This window comes from Nansenia antarctica (genome assembly GCF_963989245.1).
Source record: "Nansenia antarctica genome assembly, chromosome: 6".
NCBI classification, from domain to species: Eukaryota; Metazoa; Chordata; class Actinopteri; order Argentiniformes; family Microstomatidae; genus Nansenia; species Nansenia antarctica.
In genome coordinates, this window is record NC_137676.1 from 7,581,155 (window position 1) to 7,608,933 (window position 27,779).

Below are 27,779 nucleotides of genomic sequence, written 5' to 3' on the forward strand. Positions count from 1 at the left end.
TGCAATAGTGCATAGGTACAGTAAGACTAGGTAACACAGGTTAAAACAGTAAATATAATCAAATCAAATATACAGAATTATTATAGCAGCAGTATGTCTATCTATCTGTTTATGTGTGTGTGTGTGTGTGTGTGTGTGTGTGTGTGTGTGTGTGTGTGTGTGTGTGTGTGTGGCCATGTGTGTGGCCATGTGTGTGTGTGTGTGTGTGTGTGTGTGTGTGTGTGTGTGTGTGTGTGTGTGTGTGTGAAAGAGATAGAGCTCATGGTTGGGTCAGGCTGGTTGAAGATGTAGTTGTTGTTGTTTTTCTTTGCAGAGCTTGGATTGTCTGATGGACAGGAACTGTTTATGTGTGTGTGTGTGTGTGTGTGTGTGTGTGTGTGTGTGTGTGTGTGTGTGTGTGTGTCACTTGGAAAACGTGAGGGTCCAATTTGGCAGGATAGCATTCTCCAGGGGTTATGTGGATGCACACATACATCTTGTGACTGACAGCCTGTGACCCCCCTGTGACCCCATCTTGAGTATAGTACTTCCTCATCTTATCCATGCGTGACTCTGCAAAACTCCTACTCCCTAAAAAACAAAAGAAGCACCCATGCACCCGTTCATGTGTGACAATAAATATAGAGACAATCGTGACAATAGCTTTGAGTCAATATTAGACTTTCTGTTCCATTTACGACCTCATGTTCCCCTTGAAGCTCAGGCGTTCCTCACATACATACAACATCTCCCAGAAATGAAACAGCAGGACTGATCTCCAAGAGTTCTGGAAAGCCACAGCCCATGTGTTTCGGAGCAGCGAGCCTGTCGCCATTAAAATGGGAAGATTTGTTCAAGGTGACCCATAATAGGCTCGAGCTCTCCGCTTGTTCCCTGTGTAGATGTTCAAGCCAGCAGGCAACAACAGGCCTGTCACTGATGGGTAATAGAAGAACCAGATTAGAGAATGTCAAATTAATGCAGCGTGAGAGGCACAAAATATGTGCCTACGTGATGTCAGATTGAAGGCCTATGTTTTTTTCAGTTTCACAAAGTCCCTGTAGTGTTATTGTTATTCTAGTCTCAAATGGTGGGAGGAAAGAGAGAGAGAGAGAGAGAGAGAGAGAGAGAGAGAGAGAGAGAGAGAGAGAGAGAGAGAGAGAGAGAGAGAAGACACACACGTGGAGACAAATAATGCATGATAAATTGTATGCAGCTCATGACAAATTTATTTCCGGGAGGGGAAAAACTAAAGACAGCTGTATAGGAGAAAAATAAATAAAAATAAATACAGTATGTAACGTCCAATGAGAATGTGTATTTTGTTGGCTCGCGTCAAAGAGGAGGAAGTGATTAAGATGAAGAGGAAATGCAGTGGGAATTGCTTTGGGATGTTTGTGAGGAGGGCATTCTATTCAACACTGTTGGATATTCCATTTGACATGTTCCATTGATTCCGTTATAATGATTGGCACCAGCGTACTCCAATTCCTTGAGGAGCTGGACTAACAGGGCCTGCATAACAGCACTTGTAAGGCTTCTCGCTGTGTCTGTGTGTGTGTGTGTGTGTGTGTGTGTGTGTGTGTGTGTGTGTGTGTGTGTGTACGTGTGTACGTGTGTATGTGTTTACCTTAGAATGAATCCCCCCGTCAGGATTAAATGTAGCATTGTCTTTTTTTTCACAGTATGCACAATTTACACATGACTGAAGATAAATATCAATTGCTACTCTGAAAAATGTATGGGCCTATGAAAAATAAAAAGCATGGAGATTCATGAAATATTCCTGGCAGGCACTGTCACCCGCAACACAAGAGGGGGGTATGAAATTGGTCCTGTGCAGTGGGCCACTGAAGATGGGCAATACTTTATTGAAATGCTAAATTACCATTGGGAGAAGAGAGTGCAGTGCCTGTGTTGTTTTAAGACGCATGAAAACTGCATGGAAGAGAGGAACCAGAGACAAAGAAAAGGAGAATGGTTTTCCCATTTGCATGTGAGCCTCATGTGTGTCTCTTCAGCTGTCACATGCCGGGGGAACTCGTGCTACTCTACCCCTGGTATTGATCAAGGGCATGAAATGATATTCTCCAGTAGAAGCGCCCTTATGTGGAAAAATGCCCCTGGTGATGTAGTTCTAGGGTAGAGTATGTGTGCCTTGCTGGGTGTGACAGCAAAAACTACTGTACTGGATAGTTGGAAACACGCCACGAGAAACACACATAGGCCTACAGTATGCAGGAAACAAAACAAAAGAAGCCAAAAAATATAATTTTGGGGTCATTTATGGTCTGGTGGTGGTGGTGAATTTTGAGTTTGATATTGTTGAATAAAGAAACCCCCAAGATGAAGCCTTACTCCCTTTTTCTCTCCTCTAACATTCATTTTCTCTCCTCTAACATTCGTTGTTAAATGTCAAGCTCAGTCAGTCGGTTCGTCCGTCCAGCCCTTTCCTCTGACTGATAAGTGTCCAGATCTGGTATTTCAAAATTCGAGAATAACCATCTGCCGTGATAAAAGAGCAACATTCTGCTTGAAGAAAGGAACACGATATGCACTAGTCAAAGAGCTGTCTGTCAAAGAACAGCTGCTCAGCTCCTGATCTGACTGTTGTTCCCCTCTCAGTGTTGGGACTGTGTGATTTATGCATGATAAAATAATGGCATGCAGCATGTTCGCTGTGTAATGATGTATAATACAATGTTTAAATGACCTGTCATACAATATGGCATGTACTCTCATGGGTGGGTAGGAATGATTAAGTAAGATGCACTGAGTGACAATGATAGTAATTGGAGTTGATAGAAATGGTTCATTGCTAATTCAGCACACTGCCAGTGTTGGGCAGAGATGTCTCACATAATCAAAACGTTCAATTATCTTAATTGCGCATACAGCATAGATTTGTCCTTGTTGGTCTCGAGCACACTGCGTACGTAATTTAGTACAACACTGTTCTACTCCTATATATATACTATACTTTGTGGCTAATGGGTGGAAGGGACTGCATCAGTCCTCCTCCTTCGTGTAGAATTACGTTTCCAAAAAAAGAAAAGAAAAGAGAAGAAAGATCAAGCCCTGGTCTAAGGTTTCCATATGAAACAATAACGAATGATGTCTTGTTCTCCGGGCCAATTGATACTCCAACCTAACTCAATCAATCTTCCCGTGATGGAGATGTCGCCGTCGCGACAGAGCACTCCTTCCTACCGCACGCCTCTCTCACTCTGCATGCGCGCCGGTCCCAACCTCTGGTCTCCACTCCTGCTGTAATGTGATCAGCGGTTTTAAGTATGCCAGAAGATTTGTGGCACACCGAGGAGGTATTAGGAGGGGCATAACAACCTGAAAGCTCCAATGGAGCTTGATACACCCAGTATTAATTTAACCTGCTTATTTCTCCTACCACCCTCCCCCTTGGAACCAATTAGAAGCTTATTTCTTCTTCTTTTTTCCCCAGTTTAATGAGGTCTAAGTAATGATAATGAATTTCATGTCCCTGTCAAGCTTTTAGAACAGTAAAAAGAGAAAGAGAAAAAGAAAAGAAGCTCAGCATGGAATCATTCTGGTGAAGACCAGGCCCCCTCTTTTCGATTTCAGCGACAATAACCTGGATAAATAAAGGTTGAATAAAATAAAATATACAATAAACAGTGTAGCTCTTTTGGGCAGACTGTTTTCTTTATTGAGTTATCCGAATTGTCGTACAATTTGGCAGAGGGTAATGCTGTAATTACTCTGGCAACAACAACATTGCGTTTACATTGTGAGGTTCTAAGAATAAGCCAAAGGAGCCGGGGGGGGGGGGGGGGGGAGCAAAGTATCATTCGGAGATGATGAACAGACACAGCAGAGAGAAAGAATTAACTAAATCTGAACATAATGTTCGGGTTTTTTGGCTGTTATACTGCTGCTAGACCCAGCCTCTAATTCAGAGAGGAACAACTATGTCAGGGATACGTACCAGGCCCTGACCTTGTCTCACTGGGACACACAACTCACAATACTGTGTGAGTAATACTGATTAGAGCTGACACCGGTATCATGAGGAATTAATGTTATCCAGAAACTCATTCGAGGGCTCATTCTATTTCTACTCCGATATCAACATCTCAGTGAAAGACTGCCCGTGAAAGGTATTTGTAGTTTATATGCAAATCTGCCAGACGTTTATCCGATACTTTCACGGATATGATGTTCAACATCAACCTATTGGGCTCTATTTTCAGTCGACGCAAAAACGGACGCAGGCTCAAACACAGACGTATTGGCAATTTGTGTCGGGAACATCAAGTGAAACAAGACAGTAAACACGTTGTCCTCCATGGCCAATCTACTTCATTAGGTCACAGGCTTACTGCATTACACCGAACACCGAGACTCCGGTGGAGCATCAAAGCTCTGTTAACGCGAGTTTCCAGGGTGCTGAACCAAGAGCGAGGCCACAAAACGGGCCACAAACCTGAAAATGATTTCGGCTACTGTTGTTGATGTTGTTGAATCCTCCACAACTAATCTTGCAATTTCAATTATTTGAAGTAGCCTATAGCTGCATGACATCAAGAATTGCGTCAACACTGTTGATCTTTTTGTAACACAAGCTCTAAAATGCGATAACGAACCGAACTGTGGTTTGGGGGTCAGTCTCAGAGCAGACATCAAGCTGAGTGCGTACATCAAGTGGTACATCACTGGTGGTCCTCTGTGGCTCAGTTGGTAGAGCGTTGTGCTAACAATGCTTCGGTTGTGGGTTCAATTCCCGCTGGGACCATGTATACTTAAAAATGTATGCACTCACTGCAATGTAAGCCGCTAAAAGCGTCAGCTAAATGGCATACATATATATATATATATATATATATATATATATTTCATCCTCAGGCATGTGGTGTTTTCTTTGAGTCCCCTCCGAGAGGCGTTGTTTGGATCTTGAAACCATCTGGGGCTTAGCTGACGGGGGTGGAGGGTGGGTGATGGCGGTACCGGAGTTTGATTCACGGGTGGTATCTTGCGCTAAATCGACAGTGATGCGCTAAATCGATGGGGATGTGGTAGATAGCGACTTTCTTAGTTTTAGCTTTTTTCTCCCCCCCAGGATCCAGAGATCTGGGGCTATTCAGAAAACATTCGGGGCTCGAGCCCGGACGTCCAGACCTAACTGACTGTAACGTCAGTGGAGAGGGACCGGTAGGCAGTTTCAACAAGTCAAATTTAAGACCTTTTTTTCGACCTCTTTGAATATAATTTTAGACCTATTCGCGACACCAAATTTGTGTCATCCTCGAGGTGATGAAATTAGGGATTTCACTGCCATACAGACAAAAAAGGAAGCGAACTGGCATTTTTCTGGTTCCAGCTTGATTCATTTCCGCGTAAATAGATGTGGTCGGACTGATTTCCTTGCAGGATCTCATTTTTAAGACGTAGCACCTCATTTTTAGACCGAATAACTGACATTTGAGACCTGTTTAGGCCTTATGAGTTGGATTGCTGGATTTTTGACTTTAAGGCTTTTTAAGACCAGCGTGGGAACCCTGGGTAGGCCTGTCAACTGGACTTTGGGTCGCACCACCTTGTGGTGTTTCCTAGAGCTACTGGTGTTGGAGTGAGTGCAGCTACTGGACCTTGAGGGTGGTTCATTGTCCTCTGATTCCTCACCTCCACCGATGTTGACAGGGTGGTTAAAGTCAACAGAGGAGCTCCCTGGGTCCAAGCTACTCTTGGAGCTTGAAGTTGACATACAACATTGAAGTCCTACAGTGACGGTAAAGTTCAATCAATTGAGACATTTCAGATACGAGTTACCATAAACAACAATCCAGCCAGACCAAATGTAGCAATACAAATTGTGTGAATAATGAGCTAGGAAACATCAACGTTAAATAGTGTTGTATGTATAAGCAATGTTTTTCAGTATTAGTAGTGCTCTGCTATAACTTTTGTTTGTGTTTTATGTGTACGTACTTTCAAGGCCCTTCACAATCTTGCACCCCCATATCTCTCTGAACTCCTTCACAGCTACACTCCCTCTCGCACTCTCCGATCCTCCACTGCCTTTCAACTCACCATACCTTCTGCCCAGCCTGACCACTATGGGGTCTAGAGCCTTCAGTCACTCTGCCCCCCGTCTCTGGAACTCTCTCCCACAAGACATCCGCAACACTGACTCTCTCTCCACCTTCAAATCCTGCCTGAAAACCCATCTTTTTAAACTGCCGTATTTTTTATTGATGTCTTTTGTTTTGTCTTGTTTTGTTTGTTATTGTTTGTTTGAATCTGTTTGAATCTGTTGCTTGGTGTCCTTGAGTGCTCTGAAAGGCGCCTATAAATAAAATGCATTATTATTATTATTATGTTCTGGCTTTCAAGTGAGGAAGAATGAACTCCATAACTTTGGAATACTTCCATTCTTTTTGCCTACCCACACCTGAACCACTGGAACAATGGCTGTTGTCTGTGGTGTCGAACAATACTGTGTAACACCATAACACCTTCCATAACCATGCAATCATCTCCTGTAGGAAACTTTGGAAATAGGTTATTGACAATAAAAGTACTATACGTTGTGTAATACAACATGGTGTTTCACGAATGCTCATTTTAACGTGAACGTTAATCGACTGCATTTGAACTCGCCACCGATTCCAATCTCCTGGTGAGTCATTTTGCAAGCCTGGCTTTCAGGCTTACCGTCTGGGACCACAAAAGACTGTGGCTGACTCTGTATACATGACCTTTGAAGCCATTGTCAAATTAATGCAGGACACACACATCCCTGTTCCATCAGAGGAGACAAGGAGGGAGATTGTGCAGGGATTCTGGGACAAATGGAACTTTCCTAATTGTAGAGGGGTGCTAGATGGAAAGCAGATGACAATTCAATCCCCACGGCGGATCAGGCAGCCAATTCTTTAATTATAAGAAGACTTTTCCCATCGTGATGCTAGCTCTAGTAGATGCTGATTATCGCTTTCGGGTGACACAGGTGGGGAGACTTTGGAAGAGGCAGTGACAGAGGGGTGTATGCAGACTCAGGTCTGGGCATGGGGATGACAGCAAGAACTTGTTATTATGCAGTACTTCATAGGCCATTTAGCTGATGCTATTATCCAAAGCGACTTACGTTGTCATGAGTGCATACAATTTTCATATGGTCCCAGCGGGAACTGAACCGACGACCTCAGCCTTGTTAGCGCCTCTGCCAACTGAGGACCACAACTCAATAATTCAATACCTCGGTACTTGACCTCAGCGGATGAAAGCGGTTTCTCTGTATTGTATACAGAGATATTGTATATAAAGATATATATTGGATATATCTTTATTGTTATCATTTGTATTACTATGTTTATAATATAATGTGTACTTCTGATTTTCCCATTTTACTCCTTACTATTCCGATTTAGTGTATACAGTCTCATAATTGAAAGGCAATTCATACAGGCAATTCAAGGCAATTCATACATGCGCCTTTAGATTAATGCTTTACAACAACAATAACATAACTGCAACATCAATACAATGGGTTAGACAATGTCAATAGTTCTTAAGTAGCAAACAACAAGAAAATGGGGTTTGGCCTTCACATGAACTGTAAACAGTTTTCCACTAATGGCACAAATCTGATTTCTAGACATTTTGCAAAGAAGGTAGCCACTGACAGTGGCCCTGAATTTCGTACTTAAATAATGTTATACATTGGCAACACAGAGAGGTAAGTAAACAAATGTTTTGTTCATCAGATTACTGAGGTATAGAAACTTGAAAACTCACGTGAAGCACCTACAATCAGACCAATGGCATTCCATAATTCTTCTTTACCGTGTCCTTAAAGAATGGGTGCCGTTGGTCTTATACCTCGGGACATTTTTTGGCTTTTAAACGACGACTAAATGTACGCCGTCCATTTTCAATAAATTGAGTTCACCTATGGGCAGGGCCCATCTGGTGACCTCGTCAGATGTCCAATGAAGCGGGGATATAGCAAGTGACATTTCATCAACACATCATCCCCTACCTATGTAGAATGTCATGGCATATAGACCATACCTTATCTTTATGATTTATTTCATAAATGGGATGCTATTTAAAAAATAAAAATAAAAAATCGTCCACACTTCATAACAGGAGGATTATATTCTTCCAACCTCAACACCAGAGTGTTCTGTACATATCATAACCATATCATATTGATATTAATCTCATGTATATTCACTTTATATTCATTTATTTCTACTCACTGTAATACTGTATACTGTAATACCATACACTGTCTACATCCATGCTGTACATATCATAACTATCCATATCATATTTATATTTATCTCATGTATATTCACTTTATATTCATTTATTTAGACTCGCTACATTGTCTACATGATCTTGTCTTTTGTACCAAGCCACTACTTGCATCTGGTTAGATGCCAAACTACATGTTGTTGTCTCTGTACTACTCTGTGCAGGGACAATAAAGTTTAATCTAATCTGATCTTAAAAGTGCATGTTTGTGTTAATTAAAGTCATTTGAAGTAGTTCTATCTACAATTACAACCTGCCAGTGTGTTTGTGGGGTGATTTGTGCAATTTCCCTACTTTGGGTGATTGATGGTTATTTGCTTAATTTTCTCTGCATCTCCGCCTCTACAATGCTCCCACTCCTGGGAAACGAAACGTAAAACTACGCTGCCTCAAGTGAGCCTCGCGTCGCAGACGTGCTGAAATCGTACACACGACAAATCGGTGTCACCTCAGAACTCCTAACAACATCAGTTCTCTATGACAAGGTGCATCAATCACCCCAGTCAGTTTCATCAACATTGGACCCATCAGTGCAATTCTGTAAATGTGGTATCTGTATGGTAATGCATCATTCACACAAGTTTCGTCAACCGTAGTAGGCTATAGTCAGAGATAAAGTGCGTGACACACGGACGAGCCAGAGACCTATGGGTAGTCCACTCTCCATCCCGGTTTCACCGTGGGGGGCAATTACCACAGTGCTGGAGCACAGTCTCACCTGCTCTCAGATGGGAGGAGGTAGAGGTAATAAAAGCGTGTTCTTGACAACGAGCAGGTCAGGTGCCGTCAGTTGTGCTGAAAAATTCTGGCCTTGAAAATCCCAGTAATTTCAGACACCCCCCCAGCACCCCTGCCAATGCCCATGTTTGTGCTAAGACTGTTTTTTAATGCCGTTACAATATAACCCTCCTTCAAAATGCCAGGTCACATCAGCAAACATGCAGTTGTGAATTTGCTGTGGTTGTGTTACGTCCGTAGTGTGTTTGTGTGTGTGTGTGTTCTGTTTGTTTCCTGTGTTTCTCCCAGGTGATTGTCCTTCCTCCCTGCCTATTGCCATGGTGACGGCCTGATTGGGCACACCTGTGCTCAATTCTCAATCAAGGTGGAGGTGGCTTGAGGCCCTGTCCACACCTATACGTTTTTTTGATAAACGTTTTTCGTATATAAAAATATTACCGTCCACACCAGCATGTTTAAACGCAATATAAACGCTGGCATTGAGCATTCCACACCAGTAGTCGGCGATATAATATTATCCCCATAGCCCCGCTGGCCAATCAGACACCTCTGTCTCTCAATGTTCTCGATCATTAACTGTGCATTTATCTGTAAACAGGTTAAAAGTCCAGTTAACAGTGAAAGAACTAGAAGCACTTTGTTCACATCCATTTTCCTCGCTTGTGTAGCCTCGAACACCGTTGCCTGTTGTAAACAAAGTAGTTACTGGTGCCAGGATATGACGTTGGAGGGAACAGCAAACAGCTGCAGTGCGCATGATCATAGAAATCTACGCGCATGATGACGTGACGAATACAAAAAGCTCTGTCTATCTCGTCCACACGTCAAAAATATACGGCAAATATACAGCGTTTTTAAACATCTTCACTCTGGCAGGCGTTTTTAAACATCTTCGTTTTCAGGGGGCAAAAACTCGTTTGCGTCTGGACAAACCCCCCAAAACGAATATAAAAATCCACGTTTATCAAAAAAAACGTATAGGTGTGGACAGGGCCTCAGTCTTGTGTTTTGAATCTCTTTCAGTTAATTGTTTTGTCACTCTTGTTTCTTTGTTAATTGTTCATTAATTGATAGCTTTCTAATTTACATTATCCTTCATTATATACATTAGATTCATTCGCTCTTCTTTTTATAGAGTAGTTTTCAGTTAAAGTGTTTCACGGAAACCTGTTCTGTTACCCTTATACAATAAATCTTGTTTTATTTATATTCTCCCATCTCCTCTGGTTCATCTCCTCTGGTCCCCCCGGCTTTATCTTCTTGTTACCTACCCATATCCCCAGACCCTATATGTTGTTGACATCATCACGTTGCAGATGATGATGGGTATCACATCACGAACACATCTGACTGTGGATCAGTCAGTGAGGCGTCTGCTATCTGTTCAAATAGCAGGTTCATCTCAGGTTCATAATAGGATTAAAAAGCCTAATTCAGACCTAATCGAGACGGAGGAAGATCATATCTCTGCTAGCCTCCCTCCCTCCTCATACTTGGGCGTAGAGGGAAACTATGTTGAAATTGTTATTCTCGGGTGATAAGATTGCCTGCAAGATGTGGGCGGTTGGATCCAGTTTTTGATGGATTACTCTACTCTCCGGATCGAGCCAGGGACGCCGACATGCAAAACAATTCCCCCCATTGTGTTTGTGTGTTTGCGGCTTCCCGGGGAGTTCCCTCGATGGCCGCTGTGGTGGCTGATGGTAGGAGGGATGAACTATGGTTATTAATTCATGGGAATTCATACAGAGTGTCTGCGGCGGTGAACAGCTTGCACAGTAATGGGAAAAAGATCGTTGGGTAATTAATTAAGTTGTAGGCCACAGGAATTCATTCCGCACATAAGTGCTGCGACCACCAACCATAGCCCGTCGAACAGTGCCGCATGTACATTTTCAATTAAATATTGTTAAGTCAAATATCCACAAGCAAAAACACGGGCTGAATATGAATTATCTATAAATAATCTACGAGTAAGAACATGGTGAATATAATCAAATCCAATACTATTGAACGTAATCAGGGCGTTTCACATAACATTGTGCACTGTGCTGTGTGCTGCCAAGATTCCCAACATTTCACAGATGGAACAAGCAACTGTAAAACTTGTCCTATCGATTGTAGTAAATCAATCTTTCTCCTTCCCTGAAAGACGAGTCAATGTTTATTCAGAACTCCGTTAGAACAAATGCAACAGAAGATATGTGGGATATACACTCATTGAACACTTTATTGGAACATCTGTACACCTTCTCATTAATGCATTGACTATGTGCATGTGTAATCTATATTATTTAAAATGTATTCTAATGTACAGCCTGCATAATTTATTGTTATTCGTTTTTTGCTGTTGTCTTTTAAATAATGTTTGCTTATTGTTGTTTTTTATGTCCTATGCACCAACCTCACCAAGTTAATTTCCTGTATGTGCAAATATACTTGGCCAATAAAATAATTCTGATTCTGATTTATGGAGGTGGGGTAATGGTGTGGCTAATGTTTTCTTAGCACACTTTGGCCTGTCACTGTAATACCAATCAATCATCGCTTAAATGCCCCAGCCTTGTTGCTGACCATGTGCAACAACTCAATTCATGGCCACAATGTATCCATCTTCTAATGGCTACTTCCAGCATGCTGTCACAAAGCAAAAGCCGTCTCAAACTGGTTTCATGAACATAAGTTCAGTGTTCTTCAGTTGCCTTCCCAATCACTGGATCTGAATCCAGTAGAACACCTTTGGGATGTGGTAAAACGGGAAATTCATATATATATTTTGAAAATGCACCTGAAAAAATCAGCAGGAATTGCATGACGCAATCATGTCATCATGGACCAGAATCTGAAAGGAATGTTTCAATGTCTGGAATCAATACCACAAAGAATTGAGGCTGTTTTGAGAGCAAAGGGAGGGTCCTACCCAGTATTAGTATAGTGTTCCTAATAAAGTGTTCGGTGAGTGTATACTGTACAGTATCATAGACTGGGCTGTTGATCTAGGGTTCCTGATAGCGGGGTGGAGCACTAAGGTTCTCACTCGGTCCCAGTGGCATGTATGTATGGTGGCATTGGGACAAAGTGACCCTGGCAGATTCCAGATGTAGCAGGGTCTGGGGCCGAGGCTGCATGCCACTTTCCATTGGCGCTGCAGCGAAGAGACTGGTGTGTGTGTGTGTGTTTTATTGTGCCTGTGTTTTGTGTGTGCATGTGTGCGTGCGTGTGTGTGTGTGTGTGTGTGAGTGAGAGAGAGAGAGAGAGAGAGAGAGAGAGAGAGAGAGAGAGAGAGAGAGAGAGAGAGAGAGAGAGAGAGAGAGAGAGAGCGTGGCTGAGAGGAACTCTGAGGGAGGGGGAGGGAGATGTAAGTCAAAATAATGTGCCTCCAGGATACATTATATAAGGCTATTAAACTGTCAGTGTCTAGAACCGAACGGAGAAGGATACAACCTTTATTTGCCACGGCTGAAAATCTATTTTTCATGGTTGTTTTTTTGAGATACTGTAGCAATTCTGTAGGCTTTGTTCGAGAGCAAGCATGAGGGAGACTTTTAAAGAGTTTGATTTTTCTCCGTTTTCAATAGGGCAATGTCCAACATCTTACTGTTGTTTAGTGAAAGAAAAACACATCATTCACTGCTCTTATGTTCTCTGATCATTTATCTTGTTCACTGTGTGCACTACAGCTACTGTAGTGTTGCCGTGGAAACATCTGTCAATAACTAGGCCTTCCTGAACATGAGGCCTCTGATAACGACCCAGAGTAAGGGGTCTGTTTAAAGTGTGGATAATCGGCGACAAGTGGAGATGACAGTTGACAGGGTGTGATATGCTTACGGTGCTTCAATTACAGCTAACAGACAAATAGGCCTATTTCATCCCAACTGTTATGATTGATTGTTGGTTCAATGCTGCGGGTAAGACAAAAAATGTCAGGCAGGAGACAAGTGCTAACAAAAACAACAAATGTTCAAATGTGGGTGAAGTGCATTTTTTTACGACGGTTCCTCTCATAAATTTGCGACCGGGTTGGCTGGGTTGTTGAAATTAAATACTACTTAAGCTGCAGTATTGGAAAAACTGACCTCCGGTTGGAATATCATGATTATTATAGCTGTTATAGCATCTAATTACAGATGGTGATTCCACACTCATTAAACTGTGAGTTGTACATAATTCATGTTGCGTATGAATAACAAACAAGACACCGAAGTACCTGCAGGGTTTTTGGGAAACGATCGCTCAGCTCTCACCCATTCACTGAGAGAGTCAATGGAGGCTAGTGGAAGTAGAAATCGGAGGCCGGGCTCATTGTAATGCATGGCAAGGAACGCAGAACGGTATCAAAGATTGTAATGAGCCTGTCCTCCGATTTCTACCACCACTAGCATCCACTGATGAGAGTCTAAAGTAATGAGACTCCTCCGGGTTCCTACCACCTCCCCCTCTACACCTCCACACACAGATTAAAACCAACAGAACTCTCATCCCACAAGTGAAAACACAACGTTACATGCGAAGCTAGTATTTGCGTTTGAAACATTTGATCTTTCCCTCCTCTTTGAACAATCAAAACATTATAGTCCCCCTTCAGCCCATTATTCCGGACTTGATATCTATCTATGTGTGAGTTGTGAGTTTTTGCTTTTGTTTGGAGGTCATATTAGACTTTCACCAAAGTAAGAAACGGTGAGGTAGCCTGTTGGAAATGGTCGGCGGGGGAGGATGCAAACTTATGACCCCCACATTTCATTTTTTGGGCCATTCCCCTAAGCATGCATGACAAATATGATTTGTTTTCTTTTGTGCGTTGTTTACGCTCCTTGCACCGAATAAATGCAGTACTTCATGAATCATGCGACCCAAAACACAGAGCTGCACCGCCGACTGTACTAGAGGAGCACAGAAAAGTCCACAAACACATCTGAGGGAGCAGCGCTGCCGTCTGTAAGTACGGCTTCAGGCTGGGAAGGAGGACAAGTCTATTTACTGGACATACATAATCATCTATTCAGGAATCCTCCAGCTAGGAGGGTGGGCACACGCACACACGCACGCTCACACACACACACACACACACACGCACGCACGCACACACACACACGCGCGCGCGTACACACACACACACACACACACACACACACACACACACACACATACACACGTTACTGCCTGTAACCTGGCAAAGCAGAAGTAATCACTGGTAAGAACCTGAGTGGGAGTTTTGGTGTTTTTTTGAAACACAGACTTCCAAACCTGCCCTATTCACATAAACTGTGTTTATTACTGTGTTGTTCACATAAACATAAACACATAAAAATGTGCAGTGCTTTGTACCTGCATTGAAATGTGCTTGCCATTGTCATTGACATCTGTTGGGAGTTGTATATTTATAAAAGAATGTTATGTGAGTTATTGCACTGACTGAAGCAATGGTCAGCTGCATTTTGGTGTTATAATATATGTATCAAAGCACGGGAGGCTGGTGGAGGTAGAGATTAGAGGACGGGCTCGTTGTAATGCATGGGATGAAATGAGGAATCATGTCAAACACCTGCACTCCAGGGTTTCCGTTAGAAAAATTTGCCGTCGGACATCGTGTCCGGGAAGAATTCGATTTACCGGACAAACGTGATATATTCCGGTCATCATATTAAAATATAATAAAAAATCTTTTTTGCAAAATCATATTTTTTTTTTCTCCAAATCTAATATAGCTGTTTGTCGCGGTGATTACTGTTGTGTAGCGGCCTATATATGCCATTTAATGTCTATTTCTCATCCGATACGATTAGATGCGAGCTATATAATATATAATAATACAACATGATTTGACGGATGCGCGCTATGCCATGCGTCAAATCCAGCGCTGAACGGGTCCAGCGCTGAACGGGCGCCTCACTGGGAACTGAACAGACAGCAAACGGACTCCACATTACGTTAACTGAAGTTTGTTAAATTGTTTGGGATTAATGTGAGTTTTCTATTTTCTCTTTCCAGTTTTACCCTTTTTTTTTAAATCAATAAAACAACGTCATTTCTATAAGTCTCGCTGGTTGGGAAGGCATTTCGTTTAGCTCGGGAGTATGACAATGGGAAGAACATAACTGTATAACTGAATGACAACAAATGTATGAGTAATGAGTAAAACAATGTCACTTTTATAGTATGTTGTTTAACTTGCCGTTCGGTCGCCATGGCTCTAGTGTGTGTAGCAGCTTCAGCTAGCTGGCTAGAAACTTCTAGGGGTGCGTTCGTAAACACGCTCTGAGAGCGCCGGAGCGCACGCTGGCTTCGATGTCACAGAGCGACCGAGTCGTTCGATTGGACGAGAGGCGTTCCGCGAGTGCTGATCGGATTTCCAGAGTGTGTTTACGAACGCACCCATAGATGGGAAATCAAGAAACCGTATTACTATGGTGGACGGGTTGGCAGGGTTGCCAGATAGGCATGGGTTACCGCCGAATGGGCTACTGTGTTTAAGCGGTAATAGACTGGTTAAGCTGTAATCCCATCTGGCATCAATCCCATGTGGCACCTGTGCGCTGTTTCGCATAGGCCGGCCTACACATTAGGAGTCATCATCATGCCGGTGTCAAATCATATCATAATAAAAGAAATACATAGCCTATATATTCGTCTTTTTTAAAATAGAAGGAATCAGAATGTGAACTTTAGCGAATTGTATTCAAAGGGAATTATTTTCACCGGACAATATGTCCGACGACTTTTCAATATGTCGGACTTCAACAACATTTACCGGACAAAGACCGGTAATTGCCGGTTAACGGAAACCCAGCTGCACTCGCTTCACATGTCTTTGATACCATTCCTCACTCCCTTCCATGGTGTACAATGTCTTTCGATTTCTACCTCAACCAGACTCCCCTGATCAGAAGTATCCTGCACTACCCTCATGTACCAAGTGTACAGACGCTGTCTACCCGCACACCCTTGCAGCAGCAGTCGGCAAGTATGAGTTGAAATAACCACAGTAATTCAAGCGAGTGTGGGTTTTTCTTTTCTATGTCCTTGTAACCCTGCACTATAAGAAAAGAAGAAGAAGAAGAAGACCTCTTTGTTTGAGCAGAGAGGTTTTCTAGCAAACTCTAGCAAACTTTCGAGCAGTTCACATGAGAAATACCCTTAATACATGAGTATTTACACATGATACTATTCACACCAAGCACACCATTGCCCCTTTCTATTCCCCATACACCCTAGCGAGCGCTCTTCACTCATACAACCCAAACAGCTTGTTTTGGCAAGGAAACAACTGATCTCTAGCCCTTGTGATCTCAATTTCCTGTGGTAATCCCAGTCACTTTTGAACCCATGGAATGTCACTGGCTTCAATGAACGGCCCAATGTTTGGTCCCCAACCAATGTCCCTTCTGCCACCAATTCATGACCCGTCAACCTCAATACTGCCACCAATCCAACAGCCACACACACACACACCACACCACACACACAACGCGGAACAAATGTCCCCACGTCACAGTCGATGCTGGCAGCCATCCCATTCTGCTCGCATACCACTGGCATCTCATTTATCCTTGAATGAGGACAAGCCAAACTATGGTATTCTGGAGTGACTTTGGTGTGATTTCCCCTATGAAAATTCCTCCTCTCCCAAATGTCTCTGAAGTGTTTTTTTGTATTGTACATGCGTGTAGTCTCTGAGCACAGCGGTGTGCCAACAATACCAAATGATTGATTTCTAAGTGAGATAACGTAATTTGCTCAGTAACACCACAAAGCTCATAAAACAGCAATAAACGCTGATGTCTTAAAGATTTTTTTTTACCGGGTCATTATTTGGTACGGCCCTTGAGCAAATATGATCCTGTTGATTATGTTCAGACATCTTTTGGGACACGCAACTGAATGAGTCAGAATGATATTCCTATTTCGGTTTCCTACCCATCCCTTACAAGGTCCCTCATCTCCTCATATCAAAAAACGGTTGCATACTCTACTTCTGCAGTAACAAAAACACTCAACTCTATGACTACAGTATAATACTGTGGGGCGGCTGTGGCTCAGGAAATAGAGCTGGCGTCTAATGATCGCAAGGTCGGCTGTTCGACAGTTCGATCCCCGGCTGGTCACGTGTTGAAGGGTCCTTGGGCAAGACCCTGAACCCCAAATTCCTCCCAATGAGTGGGCCTGAGCCGTGCATGGTAACTTGCTACCACTGGTGTGAGAATGTGTGTGTGAATGGGTGAATGAGAGACTGTACAGCGCTTTGGAATAAGGCGCTATATAAATGCAGTCCATTTAGAAAGGTTAGTTTCAGCAGAAACTTAGTGTGCTTGCTCAACTGGCTAAAAGTGCTGTATAATAATATATGTTAGGGAAAGAACTTGACATTGTGAGATAATTCTATGAGATTTTCAAGTAAGACCAATAAGCTTTTGGTGATTGGTGGTGACATCATTACATGTTGAGTTGTACAAAATGAACAGTATCAAAACAATTTCTTCAGGGTTCTTAATTGAGCGTTTCCTGTGGTAGTTTGTCGGTGTGGTTCCACAAATTGCAATGAGCCTAGCCTAGGGGTAATTCACTGGAGTGGGTAGAGAGAGGAGGATCTTCAACCTACTACAGTATAAGTCAATTACACCGCTCAGCACGTTTTAAAGTTGGACTGGTGTGAATCATTAAAACATTGTAGGAGGAATAGCAGCAGGAATGTTTGAAGAAAGAGAAGAACACAAGTTGGGATTCCTGAAACAATCCCACTAATTAAGTAGAGTAAAACGAAGCTTCTTAAGGCCAATGCACACGGCGTGCGATGTTGTTGCACCGCCGAATTCGATTCCATTGTTTTGAATGAGACAATGCACACGGCGTGCGATGCTATATTGTCGCACGACAACATTCGATTCTCAATTCACACCAATTGAAAGAATTCAAAGAATTGAGAATTGAATGTTGTCGTGCGACAAAATCATTGTGTGCATTGGCCTTTAAGCCCACTCATTACAGAACAATAAAATAGAAAACTGATTTACTATGTAACAAAATTGTTAGTAAAAAATACCATGGTGTGGTCAAGTTATTACAGTGTCACTACACAGGTATAGTAATTTTTAATTTTAATTTAGCCATTTAGCAGACGCTTTTAATCCAAAGCGACTTACAATTACGAATTACAGGGACATTCCCCCTGGAGTAACTGAGGGCTAAGTGCCTTACCCAAGGGCACACTAGTAGTGGTGTGGTTTCAGGCGGGATTTGAACTCACAACCTTCCGATCACAAGTCCAACTCACTATCCACTAGACCACCACTACCCCTAGTACTACCACTACCCATAGTAGAAACGCACCTTCACGTAAAGTGCATCCAAACATCCAAAGATCATCATCCATATTGCATATTATCGCTGTATTGGATATTGCTCTTTTAACATTGCATGGGGGATTTGAGCCGAAACTAATTAGCAGCTTATAGTGCGGCACAATCAATCTTTTTAGGAAAGCTTATGAGGAGGGATGTCTCAACACGGACTCCAGAGAGAAAAGACTCAACTCCAGTCAGGCTAACAGCTTTCTCAAAATAAACCACCACTACAGGGAGAGTTTAACATTTAAAAGGAAACGAAAGAAAGATCAAATGAGTATCTGCTATTTACTGTGTTTATATTGCTAGACCCTAGGTGAAGCACCGCAAATGTCTCATGTAGGCCTACCTAGAATGACATTTACACAAAAGGACTCCATTGATTAAATATTGTGCCATTTAGCTGATGCTTTTATCCAAAGCGACTTACACAGCAGTGAGTGCATCTCAGTCTACAGTACATACATGGTCCCAGCGGGAATCACACCCACAACCTAAGCGTTATTAGCGCCGTGCTCTACCAACTAAGCCACAGAGGAGTCTGTGTTGAATCCATTGAGTATAAACCTTTAGCCCATTGAGGTTATGAAGTGTACTCAGAGCGTTATAACTCCTGTAATCTGTAATCATGCAAAATAAGAACATTTCAAATGATTCATTTGCAACATTTTGCTATTTCGCTATATCGCTATTAGGCTCCTTTTGAAACAATCCATATTTCTTTCTCAGATGGACAGCATGCCTTAAAAAAAAAAAATATACATTGCACTGGTATTTCGCTCCAGTGGTATGTTGTTGCGTTTGATGGCACATGCTATGCTCATGTGTGACTGTGAGTGATGAAATAAAGGTGGTTTAGATCGTCCTGAATACCACCAGAAGCTGACACGCTACAGTGACACTGGGGCATTGCAAATAGAGCAGCAACTAAGGAGAAGCACACTCACTTGAAAGCACAAGCATAGCTCCCAGCAAAGCCTTGACAACATCAACCCATACCAGCATGGCAATGTTACCTCCTCCAGTGCCCCTACTGCAAATCATATCAGAATGCTTATGTTCACAATATCCATAACTTACATCTGTGTCCTGAAAATTGTCATTGTCATTTTTCCCCCCCGCTTTCAACCCAACCTCGATTTCACAGAGATTGGAATCTCACAAACCAAAATGAGAGAAAATAGTCTTGTCGAAAATGAACTCATACCTCAACAGAGAGCTACTGTACTGGTACAAAGCAACCATAAAGCACATAGTACTTAGTACATCGCACTTTAAGAGTACAGTAGAGCTAAACAACTTTAAACAACCCTGCCTCTCTCATTTGCTGTCTTCAGCAGCACGAAAGCATCTTTGGGCAAACCAAAAAAACAGAGAGTGAAGGGCATGCCAGCTAATGGGTGCTTAGTCCCAGCTTGTTAGCCAGTGTTCCATTAGTATCTAATGGCTTCATCAAAGCGTGATGCTCTCACAGATAGCAAAGCCATCTCAATGAGAGACACTCTACTGATAAACTAGAGGCTTACTTCCCCCTAGCTGATGATGACTATCTTTATACAGTAACAAGCACACACACACAACCATCCACAGCAAAAAGACGGAAGAAATACTGCCAAACATCCCATCATGCTGTCTCTCAGGGTTACCCCCCAAATCAAGATGCAGCTGATGTTGCAGCAGGAGAGAGGACTTCTTTAACAAACACAATCATCCTTTGATGCGTCCTCGTCCCTTGTCGCTACACCCCCCCGCCCCCCCCCCCCCCCCCCTCACCTCCACCCACCCATGCAAAGAATGTATAAAAAGACATTGTACTGTAAAACTGACAAGGACAGAACCACATTCAGCTCAAAAAAGTGGCACAAAACAGAGGTGGGGTAGACTTCTGAGACGACAGGCTCATTGTGACGCGTGTTTGGAAAGGAGTGAGGAATGCATACGTACAGTACATACAACACACATGTGTTTGATAGGAGATACCGATCCTGATTCCGTTCCATCCATAACAATGAGCCCTTCGTCTTCCCCCCGAATTTCTACCTCCACCACAGAACGACACAAGGGTGGAAGTGGAGGAAGCGGATGCTGGGATCGAGAGAGACTCACCAATCGTATGAATGGAGGTGCGTCCAGGCCGTGTCACATGGTGTTGTTGGATGGTTTCGTAGAAGGTGGCCTGGCAGTGCTGAACAGCAGTCACACTGACCCAGATGCACACGCACAGTAGCCAGGACATGACAGGACACATCTGCTACGGAGGAGGAGGAGGAAGAGGAGGGGGGGGGGGGGGGGGGGGAAGGGGTGGCGGGGGTCACAGTCAACACGGTCTAATGGTCTCTGTCTGTTTGTCTGTTTGCCTCTGTCTTTCTGTTAGTCTGTCTGTCTGTTTGCCTCTGTCTATCTGTCTTCCTGTGTTGTCTTGCTCTTCCTCCCACCTCTCTCTCTCGCTCTCTCTCCCTCCCTCCCTCTCTTTGTCTCTCTCTCTCTGTCAAAAAAAAAAAGAAACACTATTTTGTACTGTATCATGACATTTGGAGTTGCAGTCAAAGGTAGAGATAGCTTCTGCTATCTAAAAGTAGAGACCCTAAAAACCTGAATTTTGTCCAAGAACATTGTCCTGACTGACCTTACTGACTCCTGTGAAGTCCTGTGACTTAACCCTTGCAGTCCTCATGTATTCATCCCAGACTACATCATTATTATATAATTGTCAACTGCTCTCTTGTACGGCTCATATCTTCACTTCCTCCCTGTCTTGTCCATGAGCTGCGACGCAGCAAATGTGGAACGATCCCTCGGGACGTTTTCCATGCAGCTGAGATTTCCCCTGACAGACTGATTCTCTTCAACTCCTGAGTCTTGCTCACTCTTGCCGTAAAAAAAAAAAAAAAAAAAAAGATTTCTCTCCGGCTCGCAGGCAGCTGGCTGTCTGGCAGTGAGTCTGTCACTATCAGAGTGTGTGGTGACAGTAAAGGAAGGGAAATCAAAAGACTAGTAATATCTCCCTAGCTGCTTCGATAAGGGAGCCATACATAAGAACATACCTGGCTAGGCATGTCCCAGGGATAGTGTAATGGTTAGTGTGTTTCAGTATTTGAATAATTAAAATAATTGCCCCTAGCATAATGGTTGCCCCCCCACAACAAACAATGTGTGGAGAGGTTTTGCCTGCTGGGACATTGAAATGAGATTCAATTAAACAAATTACAAAAAAGAATCTATTTCCAAATAAGCATGTCGAAGGGTAATTTGTTTTTTAGCAGGTGTCTTTGTTCAGCAGGTGTCTCATGTAAAGATGTTGTTCTGGATAAGGAGATAAGGTTTAAGTGAAGTCTTTCCGGTGACTTCTCTGTGACCATCTTGTGCGGTTTTTTCTTGTTTTCAATGTTGTGTGAAATGTTCTTACAGTTTGCACCTATACGCAATAAGAGCCAAGGTGGATGTATATTTGGATGTTTTAAAAAAAAAATACAAGTATTTTCTATTCTCTTTACGGAAATGCCCATACCTCTGTAATACATGTCTTAGATTCATTGTCAGGCTCTTTCGCTCTTTTGTATTTGGCCAATAACTTGAATGATCAGTAAAGTGTCTAAAGGTTAACATGGTTTTTCAACACGTTTGAGAATCTAATCATAATCCATTGTGTTTACAGAGTCCTTAACTAGTACTCTTAACTAATACTCATCATTGACAACTGGCACAGGGATCTGGAAGAGAGAGGACAATGCATTGTAGCCATTGTGTATGTGCAATGTAATCTTTCAAATAATAGGCAACCATACACAAACACATGAAAACACAACAGTACACCACCTCTAATGAGCTAGATTTTTGGGGGGTAATGTCCTTCTTAATCATTATTTATCAACATAAATATATATGTATGCATTGGATGATTTTAACAATTCACTCTCCTATCAACCCCTTTATCAGTAAACTCCCTTAGGTTTACATTTACATTTACATTTAGAAGACATTTTAGAAGACACCTTTATCCTAAGCGACTTACAACAAATCCATGCGTCAGGTTTCTTACCTGAACAATCCCAAGCAGGAGGACAGGAGTGTGTTCTAACAAATTGTCTTAAATCCATCCATCCTGTAGCCAATGTGGAATCCCCCTGCCCAACTCCTAGATTTTTTCGGTTTAAAGAGTAAACTCTTCTGACTCTTCCCTCCTCTTCTTCTGCACTTTGGCTGAGGAGCTGTGAGGAACAGTGAGTAAAAAAAGACTGACAAAGCCCAAGCTCCGGTGTGTGTCAGAAAACAGCTTTTGTTTTTTTTCCACCTGTGAAATATCACAGTTCTTCTTCTTCGTTTGAGGGGGAGATTGCTTGCTTGCCACTTAATAACAGAATATTATTCGTCTCTTTCTCTGCACATTTGCACACTGGCACGCGGCAAAGCTCCCTCCTTAATTAACTGTAGTGGAATCTCCTGGCTCTCCCTCTCCCCGTCTGTGTCCTCCTCTTCCCATTGAGAAAGCAGCCTCTGAGCACAGGCTGCAGTTCAGTCCCCCTCAGCGAGCACTAAGTAATGAGTTCTCCTCCACAGCCTGGCTCAGTGTAGAAACTGTATCACATGTCTTAAAGCAAACCTGCCTCGGTGTAACACAGGAACTGCCTGGTGTGATGGCACCCAGTCATCAGCATAGATAGCAGCTCTGTAAATTAACAGAGCAGGTGTGTGTGAACATCACGTCATAGTTAGTTTGTTAGGAGACACCTGGCAAAGTTATTTTCTTTTTCTCTCAGGAGAAACACTATACATTTACTATGTGTGTGTGTGTGTGTGTGTGTGTGTGTGTGTGTGTGTGTGTGTGTGTGTGTGTGTGTGATGTGTGTGTGTGTGTGTGTGTGCGTGTGTGTGTGTGTGTGTGTGTGTGTGTGATGTGTGTGTGTGTGTGTGTGTGTATGAATGTGTGTGTGTTTTGTCCTGTCTGTTATTGTCTGTTGTTCTATTTTGATGATTGACTTATGTCAAATGTTTTCATTAGTGAAAAATGGAGCATAAGAAACATGCTTCATAAGAAACATATTGAAACAAGAAGCACCTAGCATTTCCCTTGTAAATTGAACATTTTCCTTCTATGACTTAAATTGTTTTTTGTTTTTTTTGCAAAGCTTTATGCTTCCCCACAGCCTTGGTTTGACACCATACACTATTGTTCCTGGTAATCATCAATCAAACAGGCATATAGGCTACTGTATATATAGAACACTGTTGTACTGTATTTCTGTGAATGCCAGGGGGGTTGAATCCAGAAAACCTTTTGTAATGTGCACTTCATATTCTTTTTTATCTTCTTGGCTGCATGAACATGAATACATGATACACAAGTGGAATAAGGAACGGTGCTTAATCCGTTGTGTACAAGCGGTTGATCAGAACAAGAGTTATGATTGGTCAAGAGGCGTTCGAAGCCGTTATTCATTCCCTGATAAAGTAACAGCTATGACTCTCCTGTTTACAGTACGTTACATACCTGCACAAACACGTGTTTATCACATTACCTAGACAACAGTGGTGGTTTTGAGAACTAGATCTATCATGCAATAAATACTTTTTATATACTTTTTTGTTTTCTTGTTACAATTCTCTGTTGTTGTTTTTTTTAACCGTTGTAAACTGTGAAAGCAATGACGTCACAGATGAACGGTTGCGGTTCGCGTCGGGCCTAACGACGTTTCTCAACTGTGACTTTATATACCATAAATTCCAGCCTCTCGTGTTTTATTGCTTAAAATAGAAACATAAATAACATTGAAATGGCAGCAAAGCAGTTGTTAAATCACTATAATATATGAACATATTTATTATGACGTTGTTACTATAGAAACGACAGTGTTACTACACAAAATGATGTGTGTTATCAAAGAAGAAGAAGAAGAAGAAGATGAAATTCAAAAGGGTTGAGAGGTAAAAACCCAGTTTTCGTGCAAATGCTCGTTAACCATAAGGTCATTCGCGGACAGCTGAGGGGGATATTCAAATACAGTTGCGGAGTTCATCAGTCAATGATGGAGATTTAATGGGTACCTTAGGAAATACGGGGGAGGTAAGTGTCATTAACGGAGAGACGGGTAGTCAGCTCTGATCAGTATGTGAGAGAGCCTGTCCGTCCCTTCCCAGGCTATGACTGAAAGCTGGCTTCCCTCCTACATTGTGTCGAGCTTTATCGCTGTTACCCAGAACACGCCCGAGGCCTAGAGCTCACGCTGCTCTAGCAGCAAGCACTAAAAAACTTCCCTATTTATTTTGACATGATAGGCTACAATACGACGAATATCGTCGAATCTCTAGTATTCATTGTGATCGTTGGTGCTGCCATTTTTCTCTATTTTCTCTAGCGTTGGCTATGATTCCCCTGACCGGCAAACCATCAACTTCTGTCTCATAAGGGTTTTACGCACTGCTGGGTTTCAGGTTTCCTTCTTGTAGTGTTTTTGACGGCTGTGGCTGTCCTAAAAAAGAAAAAAACATACAGTAAGCCCATGTTGGAGTGTGCAGGACTAGGGGTCCAGCTGGGCAGTGGCTCTACAACCCTTCTACAACCCCTCACAGACCTCTGGCTGAGGTGTGACAGACCGTCCACTGACAGAGCCAGGCAGGCTAGGACATCAACCTTTTGCTCTCTTCCAGACAAAGTATTAAATGAAATGTTTCGGGAAAACCATTATGTGACATGGTCTAGTGAAAAGGGCCACATGTCGGCGACGGCAACTCTCAAGCCGCGCAACTGAGCAAAAAGCGTCTCTTAGCCTCATAGGAGCCAACGGACCCCGATGGGCATCCGAAGTGATATAAAGAGTTTACCTCGATCAATTCTCTTCATCGATATCACATTTTTTTCACAACTTTGCATGCTATACGATGCCACCATTTTTTCCCAGAGACGGTAAACACGGCCTAAGTCACATCCAGTTTTCTCCAACTGGAGAATGTGTAGTGTAGAATGGGTAGTGGTGGTCTAGTGGATAGTGAGTTGGACTTGGGATCGGAAGGTTGTGAGTTCAAATCCCGCCTGAAGCCACACCACTACTAGTGTGCCCTTGGGTAAGGCACTTAGCCCTCAGTTACTCCAGGGGGAATGTCCCTGTAATTCGTAATTGTAAGTCGCTTTGGATAAAAGCGTCTGCTAAATGGCAAAATTAAAAATTAAATTAGAATGTGTCATGTCCGGTTTCAACGCCGAATTTCCATACCATTGGTCGGCCAACCCAAACCCCCCCCCCCCCCCCCCCCCCAAAAAAAAAAAAACGGATACATGAGAAAGGTCAAAGGTCAAAGATGGTGCCAACATATCTCCAAATGGCCTAAACATATAGGTGTCTGCCTAAACATACCTGTACTAAAACAGGTACAAAGTTGCATTTGCTCACATTACTAGCATCGACTTTGGCACAAGTACTAATAAGACCCTGGAGTACTGATTCCTAGATGATTTGGGCTTCGTTATCAGGTTTCCAAGGTGATATTCACTGTAAAAGCTGTTGTTTTTTTAGGCGAAGACTGAATTTGAGATGTTTTATAATGTTCTAGCTCTATTTGCTCTGACACAGTAACATATATTTTTTGTGACACTTCTACAGCCACCCCACAGGTGTTAGCTTTCATTTGATAACAATATCATTATGAAGGCCCTTGTGATTGTGGAGATATTCTATATTCACTGTGGGCATGTCATTTCGAGCAGAAAACCAGAAAAATTAGGTGGATAAGATATTAATGTGTTTTCCGTTTTGTTGCATACGAAAGTTGAAGTGTTGAAGAGCCCAGCACTCGATGACAAACAAAAGTTTTAGGATCACTTATAATTTGTGGATTCACTGTCTCGTCTACCATAGGCTACATGGAAAGTGATGGCTTGTAAACAAGCGTATGTTTTAGGACATGTTCAAAAGCAAGGGCTGTGTGATCATCTAACTCCGTATGTAAATGTGAAAATGTGTTAAAACATGTGCTAAACATGCAGTAAAATGTTCATAGCGATGCTCCTTTTTAGCCGCTAGCAATTAGCAGCATGTTTTGATTCATATAGATATTGATATTCTCCGGTATTTGTGTACCAACATTCGAATAAGCATATATTCTTCAACTATTTAAATGTATGACACATCATTTTGAAACGTTACAATCTGCACTTTCATAATCTGGAAAAAAATGGAAAATTACCATGTCACATAATATGAAGATGTTCCGTAACCCAAACTATGGAGAAATGCGCACACAAGATTGAAGTTGAAGTTACTCTTGATGACAACATGATTAGCGCTATCTATTTAAGATGTCTATGTATGAGATGGCAGTAATACACTATACAGTGTGTGTGTGTGTGTGTGTATATACAGTATATATTGTACAGTTGTGTACAAGTTGTGCATAGGGCTATGAAGCATACACAAAATGTCACCCATACAACTACGTAGTATGATGGGCAATTACCGGTAACATCTGTAAGAACCCAGTGTGAGAACTTGCTTGACTAAGCATGTGGGAAATCACAAATAGTTTTCCCACAGAAACGGGTCATTGTCAGCCATTTCCCCTCCCGTCAGCACATGTCCACCTCTGTCGTGAGTGACAAAAATCATGAAAGGTTTCGGTGCCCCAAAAACCACACATGACATTTTGAAAAATGATATTAATGAATTTGTTGACATTTCGCGCCAGAGGCTCATTCTGTTAAGACACGGACATCATCACACTGTGTCAACACTCTAAATTCAAATCAATACGTGTGTTCAGTGTTTTGTCCATGACTGTTGATCTAATAACATAAATAATAACTATAATATATGATAATAATATAATAATATAGCCTAGATAATAATTTCATTATCAAAATAACACTCCATTCACTCTATCACTATGTAGCTTCAAAGCAGTTACCTGTAACAACATGTTACAAACACAACATTATAACCGATTACAACATTCTAACAACAATACAATAGGCCAATATGGTATTAAAGTAATTCCAGCGTTATTACACAGTTATAAGTTATGAATGTGGCCTAGGTGCATGAGAGGAAGATCAGATGGGGTGAAATCAAGGGAGGTGAGAGTTGAAGGGTGCTCCTCCAGTAGAGAGAGCCGCAGCCTCTCTCTCTCCCTCATCAAGGCACTCTGCAGTGATGACACCCTCCATGTACCTGACCCTCCACGTAGGTAGTGCTCTACAAGGATACACTACAGTGTGCTTCAGACAGCCAGTGAGTGAAGAGGGGAGAAAGGGTCAAATGGGCGCCGCTCTTCCTATAGATCCTATATGGAGTCCGGACCGGATTCGACTGAAAAAGAAGTTCATATGAATTCTGACAAAATAAGGATCTATTTCTCTCAATCTTTCCCTTGCCGTCTTATGAGGGGGCAATGATAGAGAGGAGTGTCTCTCTCCAGGAAAGGTCAGAGCCA

The 27,779-nt window shown here is 42.4% G+C and overlaps 1 protein-coding gene across 1 annotated transcript in view; it reads right to left on the minus strand.

The window, feature by feature from the left end:
* The window catches only part of LOC308159803 (chemokine-like protein TAFA-1), a gene marked incomplete at both ends in the record, with an annotated part of 32,519 nt that extends 11,912 nt beyond the window's left edge, over nucleotides 1–20,607 (minus strand). Inside the window, one exon of the mRNA XM_080533619.1 lies at nucleotides 20,466–20,607. Coding sequence (XP_080389745.1) covers nucleotides 20,466–20,607 — 142 coding nt within the window. The remainder of the gene's footprint in view (nucleotides 1–20,465) is intronic.
* Between the last annotated feature and the right edge of the window lie 7,172 nt (nucleotides 20,608–27,779).